The sequence below is a fragment of the Diadema setosum genome, chromosome 1 (assembly GCF_964275005.1).
Source record: "Diadema setosum chromosome 1, eeDiaSeto1, whole genome shotgun sequence".
Lineage (NCBI taxonomy): Eukaryota > Metazoa > Echinodermata > Echinoidea > Diadematoida > Diadematidae > Diadema > Diadema setosum.
This window is the reverse complement of record NC_092685.1, coordinates 24,747,971-24,772,149: the sequence shown is the minus strand read 5'-3', so window position 1 is coordinate 24,772,149 and position 24,179 is coordinate 24,747,971. Positions and strand designations below refer to the sequence as shown.

At 38.4% G+C, this 24,179-nt stretch overlaps 1 protein-coding gene across 1 annotated transcript in view; it reads right to left on the bottom strand.

The window, feature by feature from the left end:
* LOC140227593 (uncharacterized) overlaps window positions 1-24,179 on the bottom strand; it is a 127,856-nt gene that overhangs the window by 60,002 nt on the left and 43,675 nt on the right. The window contains exon 3 of the mRNA XM_072308045.1: window positions 18,444-18,489. Coding sequence (XP_072164146.1) covers window positions 18,444-18,489 — 46 coding nt within the window. The remainder of the gene's footprint in view (window positions 1-18,443; window positions 18,490-24,179) is intronic.

The following is a 24,179-nucleotide window of genomic DNA, read 5'->3' as shown; positions in this document are numbered from 1 at the left end:
CAAAATATCCCTTCATGTCCCTTCATGTATTGTTTGTTTGATATTGACTGACAATGAGACAATGAGATTGATAATGCGACTTGTCGAATACTGTCGCTGCATTGTACTGTAACCACTCACTGCTGTGCACTCAGTGCAAGTGACAAGCACAGCACCAGTCATTGACATATTGTTTCACAAACCGACTTAAAAGTTACAGTTCGCTTGTGCCGATAATTGAAATATGTCCTGTTGTATATTTGCACGATAATGGTTGAATGTGTTTTTGTTCTGAGTGAGATTTGGCACTAAAAATACATGAAAACATTGAAAAGATATCGGTCAGTCGATGTCCAGATAACACTCAGAGAATCTGGATAATCGATGACCGAATAATCGAGGTCTTACTACATAAGTTGCAAGGATAACACTAAGAGAATCCAGATAATCAATGGCCGCATAATCAAGGTCCTACTGTATCAGTTGCAATGTCACAGATACCCGGTGATGACATCATTACTCCCACAAGACTCCAATTGAAATGGACATTAATCTATGCGAGATTTCCTGGTATGAAGTGACATCAAATGGAGAAACATATATCCCCTCTGCATTAAATTATTGTTGTGTCAAAGTAACCTTGCAAAGATGATGTTAAGGAGAAAGGCATTTTGCAACTGCTAACTTATTGACCAATTCTGATGTGTGTGTGTGTGTGTGTGTGTGTGTGTGTGTGTGTGTGTGTGTGTGTGTGCGTAAAAAGCAATAGAGAGTTCTTGGGTGACATCATCATCTCAACTAACTTACTCTGAAGGGTAAGACCAGCCTTACTTTTCAATAAAAACAGGCAATACTTTAGATATTTGACAATGTCTTTATTTCATGTCAGATTCTCATTGAACTCCTACTGTTCAGTTTGTATGATTTTGCTGTCAAAATCATTAAAAGGAACTTGAGCATGATGTGACACTGCACTTTCAACATTTTCACTGGACTGCAGAGCACAACAAAGTTTTAAATATATGATTTTGGGAGGGGGAATCAGAAACTTCACAGGAAACATGACAGAAAGAACACATACATACATACGTACTTTCTTATCTGATGCCACCAACACTCCCCCCCCCCCCCCAACCTTTCTCTGTTCTTTCCTTTGCGGCATGATCTGAATTAAACCCTAGTGGTTATTTTGGTCAACTTGGAGGTAGCCATGTGTCGGGATGAGGATGAAGTGTTTTGGAACGAGCCGCCTCCCTCGAGGCGAAAATATTCAAAGGAGTCTCCCCATCGGCAGACCAGGAAGGAGAGTTCAACCCACCCCTTCTACAACCCCATTGCTCCTTGCCTGATGCCTAGTCTTGATTCTCAGACCAATTAAGTTCCGTGTCAATTTCATTCCTAAGAAATGATACCTTATGTTATGTTTCATCATTATGCACGTATCTGTTTGTTTGTTTGTTTTTTTTTTTTTTTTGTTTTTTTTTTGTCTACCTCACTCTTTAGTGGGAGAGTGCCTGGAGTGATTAATTCAGAAAGCAAAGTGGGACACTCTGTTGAATACTTAGATCTTCTCCATGAAATCGGTAAAGTTTAATAATTGCATTGAGTAAACATGCATTTTATGCACCTATTAAAGTACAATACACACACACACACACACACACATACACACTAACATAGGTATGAATATATAAGATGACAAATGGTTATGTACAGTTAAACACATACATCTTCTGGGCACAAACGCAGCAATTAAAGCTTATCGAAGGGGAGAGATTAATGGAGGTTTATCATGGCCTCTATATGAAGTCATACATTAGTGCCTTTGAGCAATCAACACTGGTGCTTGCAACTGCCATCCTGTGCATGCAATCTAAAAAATGACAGTAACCAGACAACTTAACAATGGTGAGTAATGATTCTAATCAGTGATAGGCCTGATTACTATCATTATGGCATCTGATCAAATCACAAGAATTAATGCGATGATACTTGCAACTAAAGTAAAAGATATTATTGATACATAAAAATAGTGAACAACATCTTTAAAAATGTGAAGAATTTAATTTGGCTGTTAATTGAAAGCAAAACCAGTAATAGCCTTTAAATGGTGTCAGAGCTCATTGTCCCGCCATTAAGACTTTCAGAAAAACTTCACAAAATTGGAAATCTGGTGCTAAATGATACAACAGCTGGCATCGAGACTAACCTGAAGTGCCCATTCCGCTCACTGCCTCCAGGAAGTCAGGGAGTGTGGGTTGATGGGAAGGGGGAAGATGATCCTAGAGCAGAGGGGAAAATCTGTGTCTCTTGCTGGCACTGATGTGCAGTTCTTCTTTTTTCCTTTAAGTCTTTTAAGAGTCTTACGGTGTGTATTTTCACCAGTCCAAAGTTTCTAGATAGCACTCGATTCCTGAGTCGAAGAAATTAGCCCCATCACCAACAATGACTGGCTTTTTTTCTTTCTTTTTTCTTTTTTGCAGTCAAAGACACGTAACAGCCTGACCAAACTGACAAAGAAAACATTTTGAGATTTTTTATTTTTTCATATGGATTCTGGTCTGAAATGACCAAAACAGAAATATTCAACATTGCTTGTGTGTTGTAAATAAGCTCTCATGTAACAAACTTCATCTGAGAATGTAATATACAGAATGTAAGTGAAAATGTGACACTGCACCTCAAAACAAACAAAAAGTCGCCAGACATGAATTTTTAGTTAAGACCATATTCTGAAAGAGCAGACTTTAAGCTTTAAAATGATGTATAAATCAAATCAAATGGACTCTCCTAACATACCTAAATATTGGAAAGAAAGCACAAACTCAGGAAAAGTGTGAAGTGAGAAAAGAGGCTCTGAAGTACAGTGTCTATTCAAGCGCTTAATCTTTACCAAGCCCTACTGGCTGTGCAATGAATGGGACAAAAGACAGGAAGTAAACCACCAGAGTAACAACAATGAAGGGATTATCAGATTAAACTGAAATTAAGCATGCCTCATTAACCCATTCTGTCCATAATTAATGCCAACTTTCAAAGCAGTAGCCATATCCTTTCAAAAGTTATTAGAGTTGAAAGTAAAGAGTGTGGACAAGGTTTTTCAGAAATGAAAAAGGGATTCTAAAGACACACCTAATCACACTATTCTACCAAAAAAATGTTCGAGATAAACTGGTAAAAAAACACACTTTCCTGCCCATTTTATGATACCAAATTTTAGCATAATGTAAAAGAAGACCCGCTCTTTCAGAAAATATGAAAAAGTCAAGTTTGGCTAGGTTGACCCATTTCACTTATTTTCAGTCCTCACACAAAATCAGTGTGTGCGACTTTATGTTCGTTTTGAGGTGCACGGTCACAAATGGCCTACTGGCATTTGCTCAAGATGAGCACTTTTCTTCCCTAATTTCACAGTGAAATTGGTCTATACAAGCACCAAGTCTACCCTGGTGCACTAGACTAAAACTAGACACCTCCTTTTCACATTAAACCACTGTGCAAATATCTTTAATGGCATATGTTATTTGTAATTTTCCTCATGTTTACCAGTCCTGTAGCATAGCGAACTTGCTGTCATATTGCAAAACAGTTACCTTAATTTACTGTCTTATGTGTTACTAAAGTCCTTAGCCGCTGTGACAGTGGTGAGCTGTTCAGAGAATGTAAGGTGCTCAATCGTCATTGAGTGTCCATGAAATAATAAACATGCAGAAGTCCTCTCACCCAGCCGAGCCTGAGAAGTCACCCACACGAAAAATCCGCTTTTACAGTATTGCATGACACAGATGTAATGTCAGTTGAAAAAGCACCATGTATGCACCCGTGCACCTCCAGCTTCTGCATGATACAGGATTATGCATGTTGACCTTGCTCAGAGTTGGAGAGGGGTTTCAGACTTAAAAAGACCTCGTTCTAAGTGTTGTTTCTGACATACATATTTCTGAATTTGCTCAGAGCTTATGGTGTGTTCACATGCGAAAGCAGTCACCCCAATGACCGCCGACTGCAAACACATTCCGTAAAACAGCTGCGTCACAAACTTCACGGCCTGTCAATCACAACACACTCCCTCAACTGGCAGTAGTGTGTACGTTTATTATGTATTCACCACGGTGGCAGTGAATACAAGATTAAAGGGATGGTACAGTTTTGGTTGAGAGGGGATTTCAGATTATAACTTCTTGCGAGATAATTACAAACCACTTATTTGAAATAGTAAAGAGCAAACAAGACTACAAAATGCCGCTGCACGTATTGTTTCTTTGTCAAGTAAACGCAGTCATATCACCCCTATCCTGAAGAGTCTTCATTGGCTGCCTGTACAGGAGCGTATTCGGTTTAAGATACTTCTTTTGGTTTATCACATTATTGAGGGAACAGCTCCTGATTACAATGTTTCCTTGTTTCGTCAATACCAACCTTCACGAACTCTTCGATCCTCAACTTCAGGTCTCTTACATATTCCGTTTTCTAGGAAATCTTTGGGGGAACGAGCTTTCACTCACGCTGGACCAACACTGTGGAATTCACTTCCTCGTGAGCTGAAAGACTCAAGCTCCATAACATTTTTCAGGAGTAATTTAAAATCTTATTTGTTTAGCAGTGCATTTTGAAGACCAGTGCCTTTTGAAGACAGACTTTCATGTCTTTTTTTTCTTCTGCTTCTTCATCTTCCTCAATTACGGTGATGTATTTGTTTCTTCAGTCTGTTTGCCTTGATGTAAAGCGCCTTGAGCATTTAATCAAAGTGGAGAACGGCGCTATAGAAATTGTATGTATCATCATCATTATTAAGAGGAATTCAAAGTTTATTTGGTGAAAACCTGTTTTGAAATGGTTGTCACAAACACACAAGTAGTTATGTACATGTATCAAGGCTGTATGCATGGTTGTTTCAATGTGTATGTACACAGGGTGACTAGATTAATGGAGAACATTCTATATGATATAGATATAGTACATACAGGCTGACCAGATCAGTGGAGAATTTTCTACAGGGTATATAATGTAGCTACAGTACATGTATGCATGTGACAGGAAATACATTATAGCTCACTCAGTCTAGAATGATTTAACCCATTCCAGAAAATTCTAGGAAGTGCTGGCTGAGTGAGGCACTGTCCCTGTAGCCCAATGTGATTGGTAGTTAATTTTGGCAATGATGTTATGCACATATTAGGCAGTGAGTCATCCAGGATTCCTGGAATTTGGACTTGCTAGTATGTTCAGGTATGTGGCCCCAGGTTGGAGAAAATTACAGAATGTACTAGAAAGGGGTGAATGGATAGTATATAAGCAGGAGAAATTCTGAGGTAGGCAGAGTACCCAACACTTCTGCTCTGAGAGTTACGTCACTTCTGGCTCTGAAGCGACTTGTTATAGTCAGTCCTGTGTTACCTGCTGACCTGCTATACAAACTGTGTTTGTGGAGATAAGGCCTGGGAGACATTTTGCCTGCAGAGAATTAATTTGCCTACATTGGAGATAGACTCCATATTTTAGTGTCAACGGACATTATTACGGCAAAGCTGTGACGGGCTGGATTCCTTGCTGGACATTATAAAGTGAATCATCATTCAACGCATCAACTGGACGTGGTCGTCATAACGTTTGGATTTTGCACGTTTCGCCGTGGACATACACCTTGTTTATCGTGGACTTTACCCCGGATTTATAAAGTGGATTATTGCAATCAGTGCCTTTGGAGTTACGTCGGAGGAACCATTCATCGGTGCGTCAAGGATCATTCATCGGTGCATCGAACATCGTATCTGGACACTGTCAAAGGATTACTTGCTTTCAAATTTGGCTGTAAGTGATTTCACTACCGATTTATAATTGTTTTTATTGATCATTATTGTACTGATGTGAACACCGATTACGAGTCTGTACCCACAATATCACTGTTAATAAACCGCCTGAACATCAGTTGATTGTTTCTTTTGTGCGATCATTCTCAGAGTGATTTTGGTCGTAACATGGTAGAAATGTTAAGTGCTCCTGATAAAAGTTGGGCCCCATCTTTTATTAGGACCTCTTTGTATTTAGATATCTCAGCTATTCTACCCCCAATTTTCATGAAATAAACTTTTAATTCCTCACAGAATTATATGCTCTTTAATATTTTACATAAGTGGTTTTTTACTAGCTAAAAACAAGTTAAACCCCGAATCTCCATCTCAACCAGAATTATACCATCCCTTTAATTCTTTCTATGCCAGAGACTTTGTACAATGTGTACAACACTTAGGGGTTTCTTGTGCCAAAGCACACAGTGGGGTGAGCTGAATTCTACCTTTTCAACATGTTCTCACGTCAAAGCATTTGGATTACAGAATCACATCATTCAACCACAGTTGAGGAAACATCTCCAGACCAAAATTGAATAAAGATTATTTAGATATGAAAATGCCTGGAAGAACTGCAATTCACATTTTGCTGTCAGATTTACAAAATGACTTCATTAAAAACACATTTCTATACACATGTCCTGGTTCTTTTGTGGATCTGGGAGGATTTTCTAGAAGAAAACTACCTTCTTCTAGTTAAATCTCTACCGCACTGTTGTATAGGCAAGAAAAAAAGACCAACGGCCAACTGTGAAACTGCTTTCGTATATAGTATTCAGATATAATGTTTCTTGTGCTGAATTATTTTTTATTGTGTATTCACAAACAAAATATACATCTGATAATCTGTACCTATAATTGTTAATAATGCAGTATCCAACATTATTTGGCAAAATGCATCAATTGACATGCAATTTATATGACATTGACATCAATGCCATATGTTTATTTTTACGGTTTTGGTCACAAATATAATGTTTTTATGAATTTATAAACTCTCTCTGCACATGCACACAAACACACACACACACACACACACACACACACACATATGCACATATATTCATATCATACACTGTATACCACAGCTGTGTACAGAGGTGACACTATTAAAAAAGAAGAAGTGGTTTTTATGTCGCATGGACAGAGCACCTGCTTAGTCGTAGTTCTTGTCCAAGATTTATTGTGTGTGTGTATGTGTGTGTGTGTCTATGTGTGTATGTGTGTAGGGGTGTGAGAGTGTGTAAATTCTAACTTTGATTATCTCATATCACTCAAGTATATTGCTACAGCTTAAACATTTGGTGAATAATTATTGTCTCTAATACTGGATAATCATTGTTAAGGTGGATTGTACTGGAAATTTAATCATAGCTTATGTGCAGATCAAGTATTTGTTAATATGTTTGAAGATAAAATGATTGAATGGCAGAAGATTAAAGTTGGATATTGCAGGTAAACTGACCTGAGATTTTTTCTTATTTTTTAAATGAAAAAAAAAAAATGTTGGGTGTATGAGAGGTGTGTGTGTCTGTGTGCATGTGGGCATGTGAGCTATGTGTTTTATGAGTGTATGTGCCTCTGTGCGTGTGTGTCTGAGTGTGTTTGTTTGTGTGTGTGTGTGTGTGTGTGTGTGTCAAAAAGGCCATTGACTGAGGAGAGGAGGGTAGAGAAAGCCTTTGGGGCAGTCTATGGCTCATGATAAATTTGCGGTTGGTGCTTAATGTTAATGCTGTCTGCGGAGGAAAGATTATATTAATCTATCATTAATCAAAATACTGCTCTATGCAGAATTAGGGAAAGAGTTCTGAATTTTTACTGGGCTGTCGGTAGTATGTGAGTCTGTTCTGTAGATACAGTTTACTTTATTGGTTCCTTGACGTAGGTGGTCCCAGTGCATTATATATACACCACATATTTCACAGGCATGATATTTCTTGAATTGTGACCTGCGAGACATTTTCGCAAGTGGTGAAATTTGCACTTGAACACCCCACATACATTGCATTTGTGTTACAGGAGGCAATATATTTGTATGCCACTATCATTCTGCAAAAATCAGTCAACTTGTGGAATTCTTGAATACAACAAAAATAAAACCACCTTAAAATACACAGAATACACAGAATACTTGACCGCATGCATAAAACAATGAGGTGATCACATGAAAGCAGGTCTGGAAATGGAAACTAGTAGAGACCTGGCCACCAAGATGCGCTAACCGCTCATGCATCACCCATCTATGAAATTAAAATCCCCACTCACAGACAGCTGAAATTACCACACGCACGCACACACACACACACACTCACTCATGCACACACACACACACTCACTCAAACACATATAACACTCACACCATGGGTGAATGGCAGAGAAGGTAAGCCCACTGAGTTATTACGAGAAAAGGAGATGGAAAAAAACAAACAATATAAAGATATACCTTTCATTCAAGGGAATACTCTTATATCGGGGACGTGTGTATAATACAGAAGGAGAAGAAACCTGAATCTCCCCTTTGTACCCATGGTGCTTGCTGCAGAGAACTTACCATATGCCCCGCCACAAGCATGCTAGTGGAATGTTGAACACATATTCGTCATGTTATAGAAGGTACATATAAATCTGCAGAAATTGCCAACAGATTCCACTCCATAACACCTCTCTCCCTATATTTCTCTTGTGCAATATACAATATATTAACAGTGGAATGAAGTCCTTTTGTTCGAAGTCACAAAACCTTACATGACTTGCAAATTCTTCGACAACTTTGTAAACCAAATCTCAGTTAAAACTCTGTGACAATGTGTCGTCCAAATTCTTATGCTTTTCATTTTCTCCAACACAAACAATCAAGTGAATTCATCATCACATGATACTGTGGTATTTAGGGTGGTAATTCAAACTGTGCACAAAATACACATTCAAGACCCGAGTGTTAACAGTGTCACGAAATGCCAGTGATCATACAGTGGAGTATTTCTCTCGTGTCCTGACACTCTTTGTGTCAATTCTCATTGGAGATATATGCATGCACAATGCTTACCAGAAATACCACAGTATTTTTGTGAACGAGAATGGTACCAGGTGAATGAGCAGTGTATCTCTTACCATGGTATTTTGCCATTAGTTACATTCAGACGGTGATCCCTAACCTCGATCAAGGACAGCTATCCTCAAGGACAGGCTCATGGCATGTAGGCGCACTCATTGATAGCTATCTTGAAGTTAATTCGAAGATAGCTAACCACAAAATATCTCAGGGTTAGCGCTCTATCAATGAGCTGTAGGGGAAAACCACTCATAGTTAGGCATCGTGTGGACAGAGCTTGTAGATAGGAACTTGCAGAGAAGCATAGTTATGGAGCAACGAGCCTATTCTCGAGGAGAGCTATCCTTGAGGTCAGGGCTCACCATCTTAACGCAACTAATGAGAACAGTGCTGAATAATTACCCATGGTATCTAACAGCACAGTAATTTGTGAATTCCCCTATTGTGAGCACCAGCAAATCAATTCATTAATAAGCATGCCAGTCTGTCTGTAATTCATGAAGGTTTGCCAGTGTCCTCCCTATCAATCAATCACACATGCCTGCTTTCAGATGTCCCAATTTCCAGCAAAATCACAGCAAGTGGGAGATGGAAAATTGCAGTAATTGTGACAAGGATCATGCAGCCGCGTTCAACGAAACCTAAATTCCTCTGAATGGCACTATGATTTCATGCAATGCTGCAGAAGGTGATTAAAAATATGCTAGCACATAAAACATGCTTCAAACAGCTTGCATGCTCTCTGGATGCAGGAGCCATGTGGGCAACCTGATGTTTGCCCATGCCTGGTGCTTGACACGAAGAATAGCACTGCATTACCCCCTCTACCTCCCCCCCCCCCCTCCAGCATGATGATAATGACATTCTCCCCACTTCAGCATCTACCCCTGATGTTCTTGGCAGCAAACTCATGGGGGGGGGGGGGGGTCAGACTCTGACAGGGTGTTCAAATGCAAAAAAAAAAAAGTTATACTAAAACACTATAGCTGCACCAAAATGGTATAGCTATAAGATGAATGTCTGAATGCTGAACAAAACGATATATGATGAAACGATGGTCGGAGCATCGTTTCGAACTAGAACTCAATAATGAATTTGCATTCCATCAAGTGCATTATGTGTCTGAATGTATGGCAACCATAGAACGGTATAACTGGGCGGGGCTCAAGTGAGCTTGGGCAAAAGGTGATCTTATTCCTCTCACTAGCAGCAACGTCATGAAAATAACATGTGCAGTGGGAAACTGCGCATCTATACAACATTTTCCAGAATGGTCAAGATTAGCATCTGAATGGTCTGTTGGCTATACAATGATTCTTTATACATTGTTTCTTTATCGAGTTCTGGTATAAACTGGCTTGCGTCTGAACAGGGGGTCACACAACATCACCATGAGTTCCAACATCTTCTATTTGTAGACAGACTTTATCCTTTATCAGACATGGATAAGTATTGCCTTCCCAATATACTTCATCAGGATCTATGGATACAATAACACCATGCAAAATGCATGACATTGTTGCCATGGAGACAGAGAAAAAAGGGGAGGTGAACTCATCACGGAATGAAGCATAATCACCATTGATAGATTAGATGTTGGAGGTGGAAAATCAGTATTCATCATTTATGAATAAGTCAATTTCGATGCAGAATAGCCCAAAGAACCATTTATAATGCATGCTACATTAACAAATTACAGACTAGGCAACAGAGAAACGTATGCTACATTAATAAGTTACAGGCTGGGCAAAAGAGAGCTACAAGTTTTAAAACCACGCAAATATCTTTAAATATTACAGACATCAAGAAGTCAGTCCATGATATTTAATAGAAGGTGTTCGATTGGCACCTACATATAGAATTCTTTATGAGTGGCTGCCATGTCACTTGCATAGATATTCCCATGAAGTCCCCATAACCATATTTCTTTGTTATGTGCTTTGTTGTTGTTCTCTTGTTATCATAATCTGAAGTATTCAGGAATAGTATTTTATAAAGTAGGGTCCTACAGTAACAGAAAAGAAATCACTTTAGTCCCTTGCTGTTCATATATGATTGTTTAATTCAACTGCAAAATTTTCAAATGCTTCTAAATTGCAAAAATGATGACTGATTCTTCATGTGGCAATGCATTTTGGGGAGTTTTGTATGTCGATTTCTAACTTGTGCAACGTCAATAAATTTGACCAGTTCCCAATTAATCTTTGTCCAATACCAGGTACCCGATGAAATTCAAAAGAATCGATTTAATGCTGACATGATAATTTCTGCAGAGAAATTCTCCAAGATGTGCTGGGTAAAGTTATCTCACCCTCTGTTCTGTGCATGAACTATCAGTAACTTCACACCTTCATGAGACGTTTGTTTTCTTTAGGAATCTCTACTCACAGGCAATGGGTATGTTATTGCTCCTATCTGTAGCCTTTTCATTCAGTGAAAAGGAGAGACACAGACAGACAGGCAGACAGGCAGACAGACAGACAGACAGAGATTGATAGAGAAAGTCACAGAGAGAGAGACAGATATATAAATAGATGAGTGAGAGAAAAAAAGAAGAGATAAGGCATAAAGGCATCCATACAACTTTAAAAATAATACCATGTGAGGTCGTTTGTATGTGTAATGAGCGTGTGTGTGTGTGTGTGCGTGTGTGTGTGTGTGTGTGTGGTCACATGACCAAGACAGCAATCTTCAGGTCCCTGTAAAATGCCGAGACTGGCAGATGCGCTGGCATTCAATCTACTGTACTTTTTTTTCTTCATATCCCTGCCCCATATTCGCCTATCAAATTTTGCTCATTTATCCAGAACTTTCATTTCAGTAATTTCATAAAATCTCTCTCCCTCTCCCTCCCCCTCTTTCCTTCTCTCTCTCTCTCTCTATCTTTCTCTTCTTCTATCTCTCTCTCTCTCTGATATAAAGTTTTCATCAACCAGTTGAGGACGAGTCCCGAGTATACTTGGGCAGGGGTCTATGGGAAATGCGTTTTGTAGCAAAATTAGTCCATCCTCAACGGGTTAACATCACATCTGTATCACCGAGGTTCATAAGAGCAGTGGGAGCAATAACTATGAAGCTCCCTCATCATGCATGCCAGGTATTAAACTGACTCCCAAGACAGGCTGGTTGCCATGGCAATGATGCAACAATGTCAGCCAATCAGTGCAATGAATCATAAAATGCCTACACTGGGCTGATGTGACAAAAAAAGTTTTTTTTTTTTTTTTTTTTTTTTTTTGGGGGGGGGGGGGTTATCATCATGTAGATGCTGAGCTAGTTGCTCAAATAAAAGCAGAAAGTCTTGTGCTGTTAATTTTGCAACCATAGCTAGATAAGATGAATTTTGAAAGTCCTTAATTTTCGCAGACAGTCAAGGGCTTTGGCTAGGCATATACAACGATGAAAGAAAACTGGTCTTCACTATGAATTTGAGTGCTTTCACTTTCGCGCTGCTTTGACATCCCACGAAATATGAGAAAATTTCCACTTTTACAGTATTTGTGAACTGGCCTCTCACAGGACTCTGCTGTTAGCATGCATACAGGTAATGATACAGATATCATACAAATGTACTTCTACATCTTCACATACAGATATACAAATGCCAAAATCAGGTTCTTTTCAACATTTTGTTCTTTTATTTTAGCCCTGAGAATATTTATAGAAACATTAAAACTGTTTTAGATCAAAGCTTTTATAATATATGTAAAATTGTTATCTATTACAAAAAAAAAAGTATGATATCTATCAACCATAATACTGTGCTTTTATTGCCAATGGGCGTGCACAATGGAGCATTTGCCGACTGGCACAGGTGTCTTCAAATTAGATGTCAATAAATTACCTAATTTCCCTAACACCTAATAGTTATGTTTAAACAGTAAGTCGATGACAAGCTAACTTTGAGGATAAACTCCTAGTTTATAGTATGGGGTGCCTAGTGTCGCATGGTCTCTTTCACCACGAAATGACAACTTCTTGATAAAATTGTTTTTCTTTTTATGACAATTGACATAATTTCATCGAAGAAATGACAATTTTTTTCAACTAAAGGACAATCTCATCAGTTAATGACGATTTTGTAACAAAATTGTTTTCATCAATGATATAACGATTCTACTGAATTCAATGTAATCTCTAGTATCATTCACATACCAATCACCTACCTCACTCCTCTTTTTACAGCCTCTTCTGCACCAGCAGTGAAAAGAAATGAATCTATGTTTATATTGCTCATAAAGTGTTGATTCATCTTGGGAATGAAATCCAAAAAGTATTGTAGAGATAAGACAAGCAAAGAAATAAGTCTGACAAAATTTTCGTCCCTCCACCCTTTAAATTTCAAAGCAGATATTTTTCTTTCGCTCCCCCCCCCCCCTTTCTCTCTCTCTCCACGAAATATCCTCTGCATTAGTAAAGATGACATACAGAAGAAATTGAAATAAAAAGTGGTCTTTATTTTGCAGTGAAAACATTTTCCCCCTGAATTTTTATATCCCTTCAGAAAATGTCAACCACTTTTGCTAGTAGCCTAAAGACCACCTGTTCTACACTGCTTGCAACATGATTACTTCAGGATGAAATAAAATGCCATCATAATGCTACCTCCCAAGTTATCATTTAAAGCTGTACACTGCATCTGTATTTTAACAGATACTACCCATGACAATCCACAAATTGTTGGCTACTCCCCCCTTTAATGCACCACTTGGGAAATTATGCGTCACAGCGATGTAATTTTAGCTTTGAGGCCGGCTTCGTTATCCCCCGAAACCTACACAGCATTCTTCTTCCTCGGCTGCAATCAATAAACTAACTCGGGCCAATGCGAACAATTGGCCAAGTCTTCAAACTTGCATACTATTCTGATGAACAAGACCTTGCTATGGCTTCCCATTAAGAACAAAAAAAAAAAAAAACCCTCCCCCCCCCCCATCCCCACCATCTACCTTCGTTCCAGCCAAGGAAATACCAAGTGACCTAGATACAAGTCAACATCCAGGTCATTGCCCTAATGAGCCAAGCCTTATAACAGGTGAAAAAAAAAATTAACTAGAACATGAAAATGAAACATCAGATTTGACGACACTTGGACCGTCATCTCTTCTAAACCAAATGCTCATCTTATGTCGATCAAGGAAATCTCTAATGGGACCAGGGGAGAGCTAGGGCAGGAAGTAGTTATGTACTGTAAAACATGACATATTCGCGGCATGAATTTTTCGCGAATTGGAGCCGACAGCCTTTTTCGTGGCATGAAATTTTCGCAAAGTGCCACTGGCGTTCAATGCATATAATGTAAACATGGACTTTCGCGTGCATTTTAATTTTGCGAATCTTGGCGCTCGCGAAATTCGCGAAATTAAAGTGCACGTGAAAATTCCTTGTTTTACAGTATGTGTAAAGATAGACAACCTTAGATCAAATCTACAATGGCCCTGGATGAGGTGTAAGCACATTTATCATGATGATTATGATGACAGTAATATCGTCATCATTACAATAATAATTATCATTTGTCGTCTGCAGGTAGCATTTGAACCTTTCACTCCGACACTCTTTGAGAATTCCCTGCTGCTTTCAGGATTGGAAAAACATTCAAGAATAAGCGTCTTATTGTTTCTTGGAGACCTTGCTTTCCATCAAGCTCCATTATTCATAAGTCAAAAGGGAATCTAATGGCAGTGCATTAAAACATTTCGTTGCTGTTGTTGTTCTGGTTTTATACTTGCATCTTTTTCCCTTCATTTCTAGGAAGCATACAGCCATTTTCTTTAAAGAAAAATGATGGCAATAACAATGCAACATGCATGATAATTTCTTGTCTGCCGAGATAAAAGTGGGATTTGGTCTTTGGCAGATAATGCAAAGTTGACAAATAGGCATGTAAGTATGACATTTAGTAGGGACACTTTCCTTTCCTTTTCTTCCCTCATTTAAATTTCTTTTTCTCCCCTCAGCTGAACGGATTCCTGCCTGTAAATGCATCTTCTTTCTCCCGGCCGAGGTTTTATTCGCATCGTGACAGACACAGCTTCAGGGTCATCTCCATGAATTAAGAATGGAGAAAATTACCTTCTGATCCTCCTTCCCTCAAGTCTGGTGCATTTGCATTGCAGACTTCTTACCAGCAGGGAGAAAATGTAGTTAAAGGGAAGTTTTACACAAAACAAAACAGAAAGATAATAACTGCAGATACAGCAAATGGCAAAAGATGAGTGAAACACTCTATGAAACCGTCAAGGGAAATCTATCCCAAATATATGGGTGGGCTCAACAAATGCAGAAATATCAGTAGAACATATTGATAGGTAAAGTTTGAGCAAATAAGATTCTCCTTTCAGTAGCTCTGAATTTCTAAAGTGTACGTTAAAAGAATGTCCTACCATTCCAGGATAAGGCTACAGAAATATGCGATGTCATATTAGGGGAACAGCATACATAAAATTGAAGGGAGTTCTACATATTTTGATCTTTCTGGCATAGTGAAAGAGCTCACAACGTACCTCCATCAGAGGTAGGTAATTTGTTCCAAAACCATGAATGTTTAATGTTTCAGTTTATTACATGAGATGCCCTCTGTGGGTGAGAGCTCCACAATACTTATAAATAGATAAATCTACAAAAAGAATTTGAGAAAATGTTGTTTTTCTAAGTCACTGTAGAGAAATTGGCTAAGCTTCTCTAGAAGGTGTGAAAATTCATATTTTCATTTAAACATACCTCTCATTACTAGGTCACTGGAATTATGTTTTAAGTACGTTCACACATAATTGACATGCACTCATGAAAATTCAAACAAGAACGCACTGAGATAACAAAAGATGTTTCAATTTCCCACTGCAAGGGAAGATAGTAGTACTGAGCCACTCATCATGATTCATTTGCAATACCTATTAAAGGCACATAATCCCGATAGTGTAGAGGGCGCTGTTGATGATACTGCCGATCACCGTTATCATTGATACGAAGATTACCGAAGTTGAGCTGTCATCAAGAGTAAAGTGCGTAGGTGTTGCTAAGTAACGTTGCCTTCGTTGTCTTCTCTGAGCATCACGCAGTCTGTAGTAATGCCAGGGTGCGTGCGTATGCGCTTATTATGACATCACAAAAGAAGTTTGCTAAAGCTGTCATCCCCCTCAGCCGAATCATGAGCCGAACTGTGATCGGACCACTGACTACCGTGGATCGGACTTCTTCGGACTCGGGAAAGTGGGCCACAGCGTAAGCGCTAAAGAGGAGTCGATAGCGTAGGTCTCTATAGGAAACTTGTGCTGTGCGCCCGCGTACACATTTGACTAAAACACCGGGACCATGCACCTTTAACAGCACCCGGCATCAAGTGTCACAAGAACAACTTTCATGTGTCCTTAGCTATCCAGAAGTCACTGATTCACTTTGATTTCAATATTCCAGATAAATTTTGAAAACACCTAGTCAATAACATGTTTGTTTGTTTTGTTTGTTTTTTGTTTTTTGTTTTAATGGGAACAGAAAGTGAAATACATACTTTCATTTTGTTATCTTTATCCTCAGACATGCACAGTATTAATACTGTACTATTTGGTGACCCATTAAGATTGATACTTACTTTGACAAATGCACAGGATTTTGATTTTGATTCTGTAAGTCCGTGGATAGTCAATAATTCTAGTGAAACAGTCAAAATCAGAGTTAAAGGGTACCGTACTAATGCTTATGATAAGGAGCAAGATATTTTGTAACCACTGATCTTATGAAGAAAAGAGTTTATGACACACTTTTAGGCTCTATCAAATTTGGATAGTATCACATCGTCTGTCCTTTACCCATCACTTTGACTGCCTGAAAGTTGTGATAGATTTCATTTTTACGATTTATCACACATTGCATTCGATTGTAAAAGGTCAGTTTATTTCAGAAAATTACTAATACTCATTTCTGAAGAGAAATAAAAGTACAGGGGGAATCAACCTGGGAGAGAAGGGCAGAAAGAGAGAGAAAGGGGAATAATATGTGTATATATAACAGTTGTTCTTGTATCTTCCCATTAGCATACCAACATCATCCAAACAAGATAGAATGAGTCTCCCAAGGCTGTCTACTCTCTCATATTCTCTCGCCTGAATCTATCCCTCTATCACAGTATCTCTGTTTGTCTCTATATCACTCCCTTGCTCATTACTCTCTCTTTCTCTCACTTCTATATCTTTCTCTCCTCTTTCTCTCACTTTTATATCTTTCTCTCCTCTTTCTCTCACTTTTATATCTTTCTCTCTCTCTCTCTCTCTTTCCCCGTCCATCTCTGTCTTGAGATATTTTCTCCTTTCTCCCCGGCTCTGTTTGAGCAAGGCGATGGCCTTCAGGCTTGACATGATCTGTTTGAACAAGCAGATGCCGGAAGGAAATCCTTAAGTCTCCGCCACCGCCTACATGCATCTGCATGCTATCCCATCTCATAACTGATGTCTTCAAGGTAGCACATTGTCATCCGACCAGTCTCATGATATTTTCACATTTTATGCAATACTTTCATATAGCAAAATGTGCTGATGACAAGCAATGGTTTATGCAAACCATTTGCCTAACATAGCTACAATCAATGTAATGCAAACTTGATTTTCCGTCTCAAATTGTAATGGCTGGAACAGATGAAATGGACAGCTTCTACGAATACCCCTCTCTTACTGGGTACTGTACGAGCTGAAATTTTCGCGGTGATTTTACTTTCGCGAATTTCGCGAATCGCCTTTGAACCGCGAAAATAACAACACGCAAATATAACAATGCGTGAATAACTAAGTTCAGTTAGATGCTCGCAACCGCAAAATTAACAACACGCGAAAATGTCCTCCAAGTAGCAATTCGCGAAAATATCTGTACGCAAAAATTTCAGCTCGTACAGTATTAGGGAAGGGGAGGGGGATATCCGTAAATTTCAATACATTAGAAATCTAGCCTAGTCTAGTTGCCAATAGGCAGGGCATGCATTTATTATTATACTTCTTCTGAGGACTTAATGATGATTTAATTCACTTGTAGCTATCAAAAAAAAATAATTTCAAAGCCCTGAAACCAATTTGTAAGCACTGGTCATTGCTAAATCAGGTAATGCTCAAGAAAAAATAGCAGCGACCTAGCTGGCTTAGTTACAAATGGGTCAAGTTTGGAAGAATGCCATTTTTTTTAAAAAGAAAAAAAGTCTAACAAGTTGCAGCTTACTACGATGGCACATATAGGGTTAACTGGTTTATTGGGACATATTCACATTTAGTCATCATGGTGGAAAAAGAATTACGCTGTCTTGGTCCATTAAAAAAACAAAACAAAGATATGCACACCAAAAACCCAGATGTAGTGGTCACTTGGCAATGACTCATTCATACTGCCCACACAACTGACCACTCTATATATCAGCATGACTACCACTCAAGGGCTTCTAGGGTGGTAGAGCACACATTGGCATGCAATCTGCATTGCAGAAGTATGATAAATGGACAGAATTGTGGACAATGTAGTCACTTTCACTACTACTTTCACTTCTCTATACCACATAGTAACTGTGCACATGATCGTAAGCTTACCTTGCAAGTTGAGCATTTCCGCTCGGATGGTGAAATTTTTGACCGTCTGAAAGAAAAAAAAAAAAAAGAAGGAATAGAGAATGTGAAATTGAATAAAGATCAACGAGAAAGAATGCATGCATGTTAAACAGTACTTCATTAAAAAGTAGGTTGCAAACTATATCACATTAAAGGCCAGTAAGAGCTTTGTAACAAAATTATTACTTTGTGAAAGAGAAAAAAAGATTTAATGCAACAATATGGACATCAAATTCAACTTTATTTGTTAATAAAATTTGCATACCAAAATTTCTACATGAGTATCAATGTTTTTGTCACTGCTATACCTGCCTGCACATTTTCTTTTTTTTTATTATACATATATACCATCATAGACTACACCAACAAAGCATACTCTTTTTCATAATTTTCTATCCGACAATTTTGTAACACTGCTCTGGGAATTCTAATTGAATCTTTACAGATGAAATATAATTTGAATAACAACAGAACAAACACATGGACACTAGGAATAATAGCAAACAGATCTTCATTTGTCACGTCGGCACATGAGATATGTCTGAGCTTCCTGCTGATGTGTAACCTGCACGCTGACGTGAGCTCTCACTATTTGCTCGCTAAATTTTGCAGGGGAAAAAAAAAAGATCACATTTTCAAAGAGTCTCACAGCTTCTCTTCGTCGCTGGGGTGACAAGACATCGTATCTCAAATTTTGGTAAAAATCGCTTATTTGGATTAATTGTCAGATAATCAGTTAAGTGATGCCCTATCCACATCCTTGCTGCGTTACCCCCAAAATGAAGCCACCACGGCATGTCAAAAAGGAAAGGCAATCCCATTTGTTATAGCGCTTTGGGTGCCATGTGTTTCGCCCTCCTGAACATTTGACATTTTTGAGATATGACGTTTTGCTGCCCCAATAGTATTGTAATATTCTATTTTTACTTCCAATCATACCTACAAGATATTTAATTTGAGATAAAAAACAAACAAACATGATCTTGTGTGTAACAGAAGAAAGAAGGCACTCCAGTACACTGGCCCTTTCTACTGCTAAAATAGAATCGTAAGTGAAAAAAAAAAAGAAATATATAATATATCTTATATGTATATATATATATTTTTTTTTTTTGCGAAAGAAGTCACCGCTACATATATATATATATATATATATATATATATATATATATATATATATACATATATATATATATATATATATATATATATATATATATCATAACAATTTTACAAACTGGTCCTCCTCAGAGGTAATGAACAATTATGGATGCTGGCAGCATTGGATGGATTAAAACAGCCATTAGTTTGTTTGCATCGGCATGTTAACTAGCCATTGGCACAAGGAGAAAGCAATTTCATGATTACATGGAGCAGACCCTGTTTTAGAATCTTTACAGTCTAGCCTACAGGGTATATTCAAACTGTGAAAGTATACACATACATACACACATACATACACACACATACACATTTGAATTAACAAAATGACAAGGAAAGAAATTGAGTATATTCTAAGTTTTCAGTTGTGAGCCTTCAGGAGAACTCACACACTCACACACACACATACTCACACACAAAATGCAGATAAAAACATAAAAACACAAACAAGAGAAATGAATAGATTCTAGCTTCAGCTGATAAGCACATAAGGTGCATTAGGACTCAAAGTACCTCATACACACACACACACACACACACACACACACACACACACAAGAGAAGAAAAATATGGAAGAATTCTCGGCTTTAGCGGAAGCACACACAGTATCTGCCTCATAAGAAAGCCTTTTATCCCTCTTCGCACACACATCGGACGTGGTGTGAAGACTAATCGTGCCCGGCAAATTGTTTTTCACTCTCCCCTGGACAGGCTAAGAACCACGAATTAAGGTGTCAACTGTAACTAATGGGCCTGCGGAATGCATCAATTTGCATTTGTACAACAGATTAGCCCTTTTTTTCAGCATGTATACACATCCATGTCTCCAAAGTGAGCTATTTGCAATTATAGGTTTTGATGAAACTTAAAAATTCCCATCATTTTTGGCACAGTTTTGTTGGTCCAATTTATTTGCACAGGATAACTGATCCCAATGAAAAAAAGATTAAAAAGGAAAAACATTTACAGAAGGAATCTGTGGTAATACAAGAGCATGTAATGAACAATTTTTCAAACTGAATGTGATTACAGTTTTGAAGAGGAATTCCTCACTGTCAAAAGATCCTCTTATTCACATTGCAGCTAAAATTATTTTTGTCATGAAAGAGATACTAACAGAAAGCATTTTGCAAATCAAGCTGAAATCTCATGGCTTTTATTAAAGGGGCATTTCGGATGATTTCCATAATTTCACATCATGTAGTACATATGTGCATAAATCGACGCGCGATTAACTAAGTTCAGTTAGACCCTCGTAACCGCGAAATTAACAACACGCGAAAATGTCCTCCAAGTAGCAATTCGCGAAAATATCTGTACGTGAAGATTTCAGCTCGTACAGTAACAAGAATGACACATCTGTACAGCTGGTACATACATTTTGTTGTTGTTGTTGTTGTTGTTGTTGTTGTTGTTGTTGTTGTTGTTGTTGTTGTTGCTTTAAAAAGATAAGATTTATCTGAAATAATCTGCCCTAGCCAATATTGATATTAAGAAATAAAACATCATTATTCATCTTCACTGTATTCAAGCTTATATATGAATAGTGTCTAGACATCAGAGCTCATATCTATTATAACATAACATTTATTATGAAATAGTTTCAACATGGGAACTCATAGACTAAAGTGTCCACAGCAGAGCTCACAGATAGGTCTCCACATTGCAGCTCATAGCGATAACCTATTCAATATCATCCACGCACATGTACATTCTACACGTGCTCATGCTCATTCATGCTCACACATGCTCACACAAACTCATACATGTATACTCACATACACACTGTAGAAAGAAAAGTAAAACACAGAGAGGATCAGCATGGATACAAAATGACAGAGGGAGCAATCTGAATATATACAAAAAACATTTTAAAATTTCATTATCTATTATTGTACAAATGCTTAGTATACATGTCAGCTGTGAAATCTTGAAGTTGAAGTTGAACTTGAATTTACTGATTTCTTCAGCGACAAGGGGTTGATATTACATGACACCTCTTGGTGCCAAAGGCCCTTAGAAGGATCACTTTTCATTATTCTGACCAAAAATAGATAGAATAATTTGACCTGACACACTATCGCTTGTTAAACTGTGAGCCGTAAAGCAATGACATAAAAGGAAAAACAAAACAATAACAGAGTAATGTAAGAACCATCTGACAATAGCATGTAGATGGAAAAGGGTGGATCCTTCTCTCTGTGGGTGCCGTTAACGTATGAACACGCCCACCCGAGAGTCATCGGGGGATGCGGAGACTCGCCGGGGGAAACAACATCCAGTGGAATGGTGGTGATGAAGGAGAGTGGATGATGGGATGGATTAAGGCTCCGGGGAAAATACTGGCACCAGTGGTGGTTCAAGGATTGAGGAAGCATCGTTTCTGCCCACGGTCACGTCATATATTCTCCTTATCATATTTTTGTTGTCTTGTGTGTGTATATATATATATATATATACAGTTGAACCTCTCTTATCCGGCCTCCCTTTATCCGGATCTCTCTATTATACGGACGCAATCTCGCCGTGATTTTTTTTTTTTTTTTTTTTTTATAATTACGGGAGGAAAGGGGGATTCCCAACTCCTTGAGAACTCCAACACAAACACACATGAATTACATATTACTTCCAACATTAACATACACCTCTATTTTGGGGTGTGTTACTGAGTGTAACAATGAAAAGGTTGCAGTATACACATTACTACATGTGGTACTACAATGGGCTACATCAGTACATGTGTATGTATATGTACATGTATAAAGCATCGAGTCTCCCGTATCCGGCCAAATCCCTTATCCGGATGAGCCCCGGTCCCGACTTGTCCAGATACGAGAGGTTCAACTGTGTATATATATATATATACATATAGATTAAACACTAAAATTGGGTCTTCCCACACGCATCCAGATGGGAGTTGCCTGCTCAAATTTCACACTTAACAGCTGTGGAAGATATTGCTTTTATGCAACTGAAGACTTTGGCCAATGGCTAGTTTTTGCATGTGGGGGGAGGAGGCAGTAAGATGCAGTGCTGCCGAGTTAATAAAACATCCGAGAGATAATGAATCCTATACTCTGATATTTCTCACAATACAAAGCAGTAGACAGATTCACCAAGAGTGATTGCTTGAAAATTATGTTGGAATGGTGGAATTCTGACAAAATTTATCAAAGCTGGACTTGGAGTGAAATCGGGCATAATGAGTAACCGTCATTACCTAGATGCATACCTTTAACACCACTAACCAACTGATACTCAGTCTAGATTTGTTTGATCCTTTATTTTAGTTAATGGAACAAAAAAAAAAATACTTGTATCTTGCATAACACATCAAAGGATGTGTTCACATTTGCAAACAGTGCATAATGCATGAACACAAATGAAACAAAGAATGCGCCACGGTATGAACACTCGCATGACAATGCATCCTCAATTACAACAGAATCTAGATTCCGAAAGCACTGCATTACGGACATTTTTCCCCCTTCATGAGAAGGCAGTTAGGCAAAATGCACAGTGCCATGAACAATCTATCAAATAAAGGAATAATGACCTTTCAAAGGCCATACACTGTCCAAACGAAGTCCGACAGCCACCTAAAAATAGCTGACCCCTTCGTGTGGCTCTTACATCACTTGCACAAAATATGCCAATATTATAATACTATAGGCCATAAATATTGGGGAGGGTTGGGCTATGGGGGTGGGGGTGGGATGGTTCTGGGTGTGTGTGGGTGTGTGTGTATGTGTGTGTGTGCGTGTGTCTGTGTGTGTGTGTGTTTGATATAGCTGATTTTCTCAAGCTGCAGGATGAGGCTGTGTGATATTGTAATCACAATCAAAAAGTTTTATGAGTGGAGTCGCAAAGAAAAATCCTCAGCTTTAAAGATCATGTCCGTTATGTATACTGTAGCAAAATTTCATGTGTTAAAAAAGGGATTTTAAAGAGCACAACCTGTAAGAATAATCTAAATAAAGTTAACATTGTTTGAACATGCTCTCTAGACCAACGCTTCTCAGCCTTTTTAAACCTGAGACCCACTTTGGCTCCTATAAGTTTCATTGCTTGTTTGTTTGTTTTTGGAAAGCCCAATTAGATAGAATACAAATATTTCATTCATATTTAGGCCAACAATTGTGCCTACCTGAGAGAGCTTCAAGGCCTGTCGGTTGAGAAGCATGTAACACAGTTAAATTCACAAACTGAGACCTAACCTATCTCCTTGTTATGTCAGCGTGCAATTCAAACAAATATAACCACAGGACAACCAACTGGTACCCCTGTGAGTAATGTGTGTGAGCCTACTTTACGCATAATGTGTGAGTGCAGTGACATTGCACATCCTATCCTGAAACCTTGCCAAGTATCTTCTCCACTATGGTGGATGTCTTTCCCAACTTTTTTTGGTCGTTTTTCTTTACAGGTCAGTAATTTCTGCCGCTCGCACAGAGATCAAGTACTCCGCGTGCTAAAAATGACACCAAACCACCCAAAATAGAGGCAGGTGCTCTCTACTTATGGCTGCAAACTACGTCCAAAGCGTCCTGCATAGT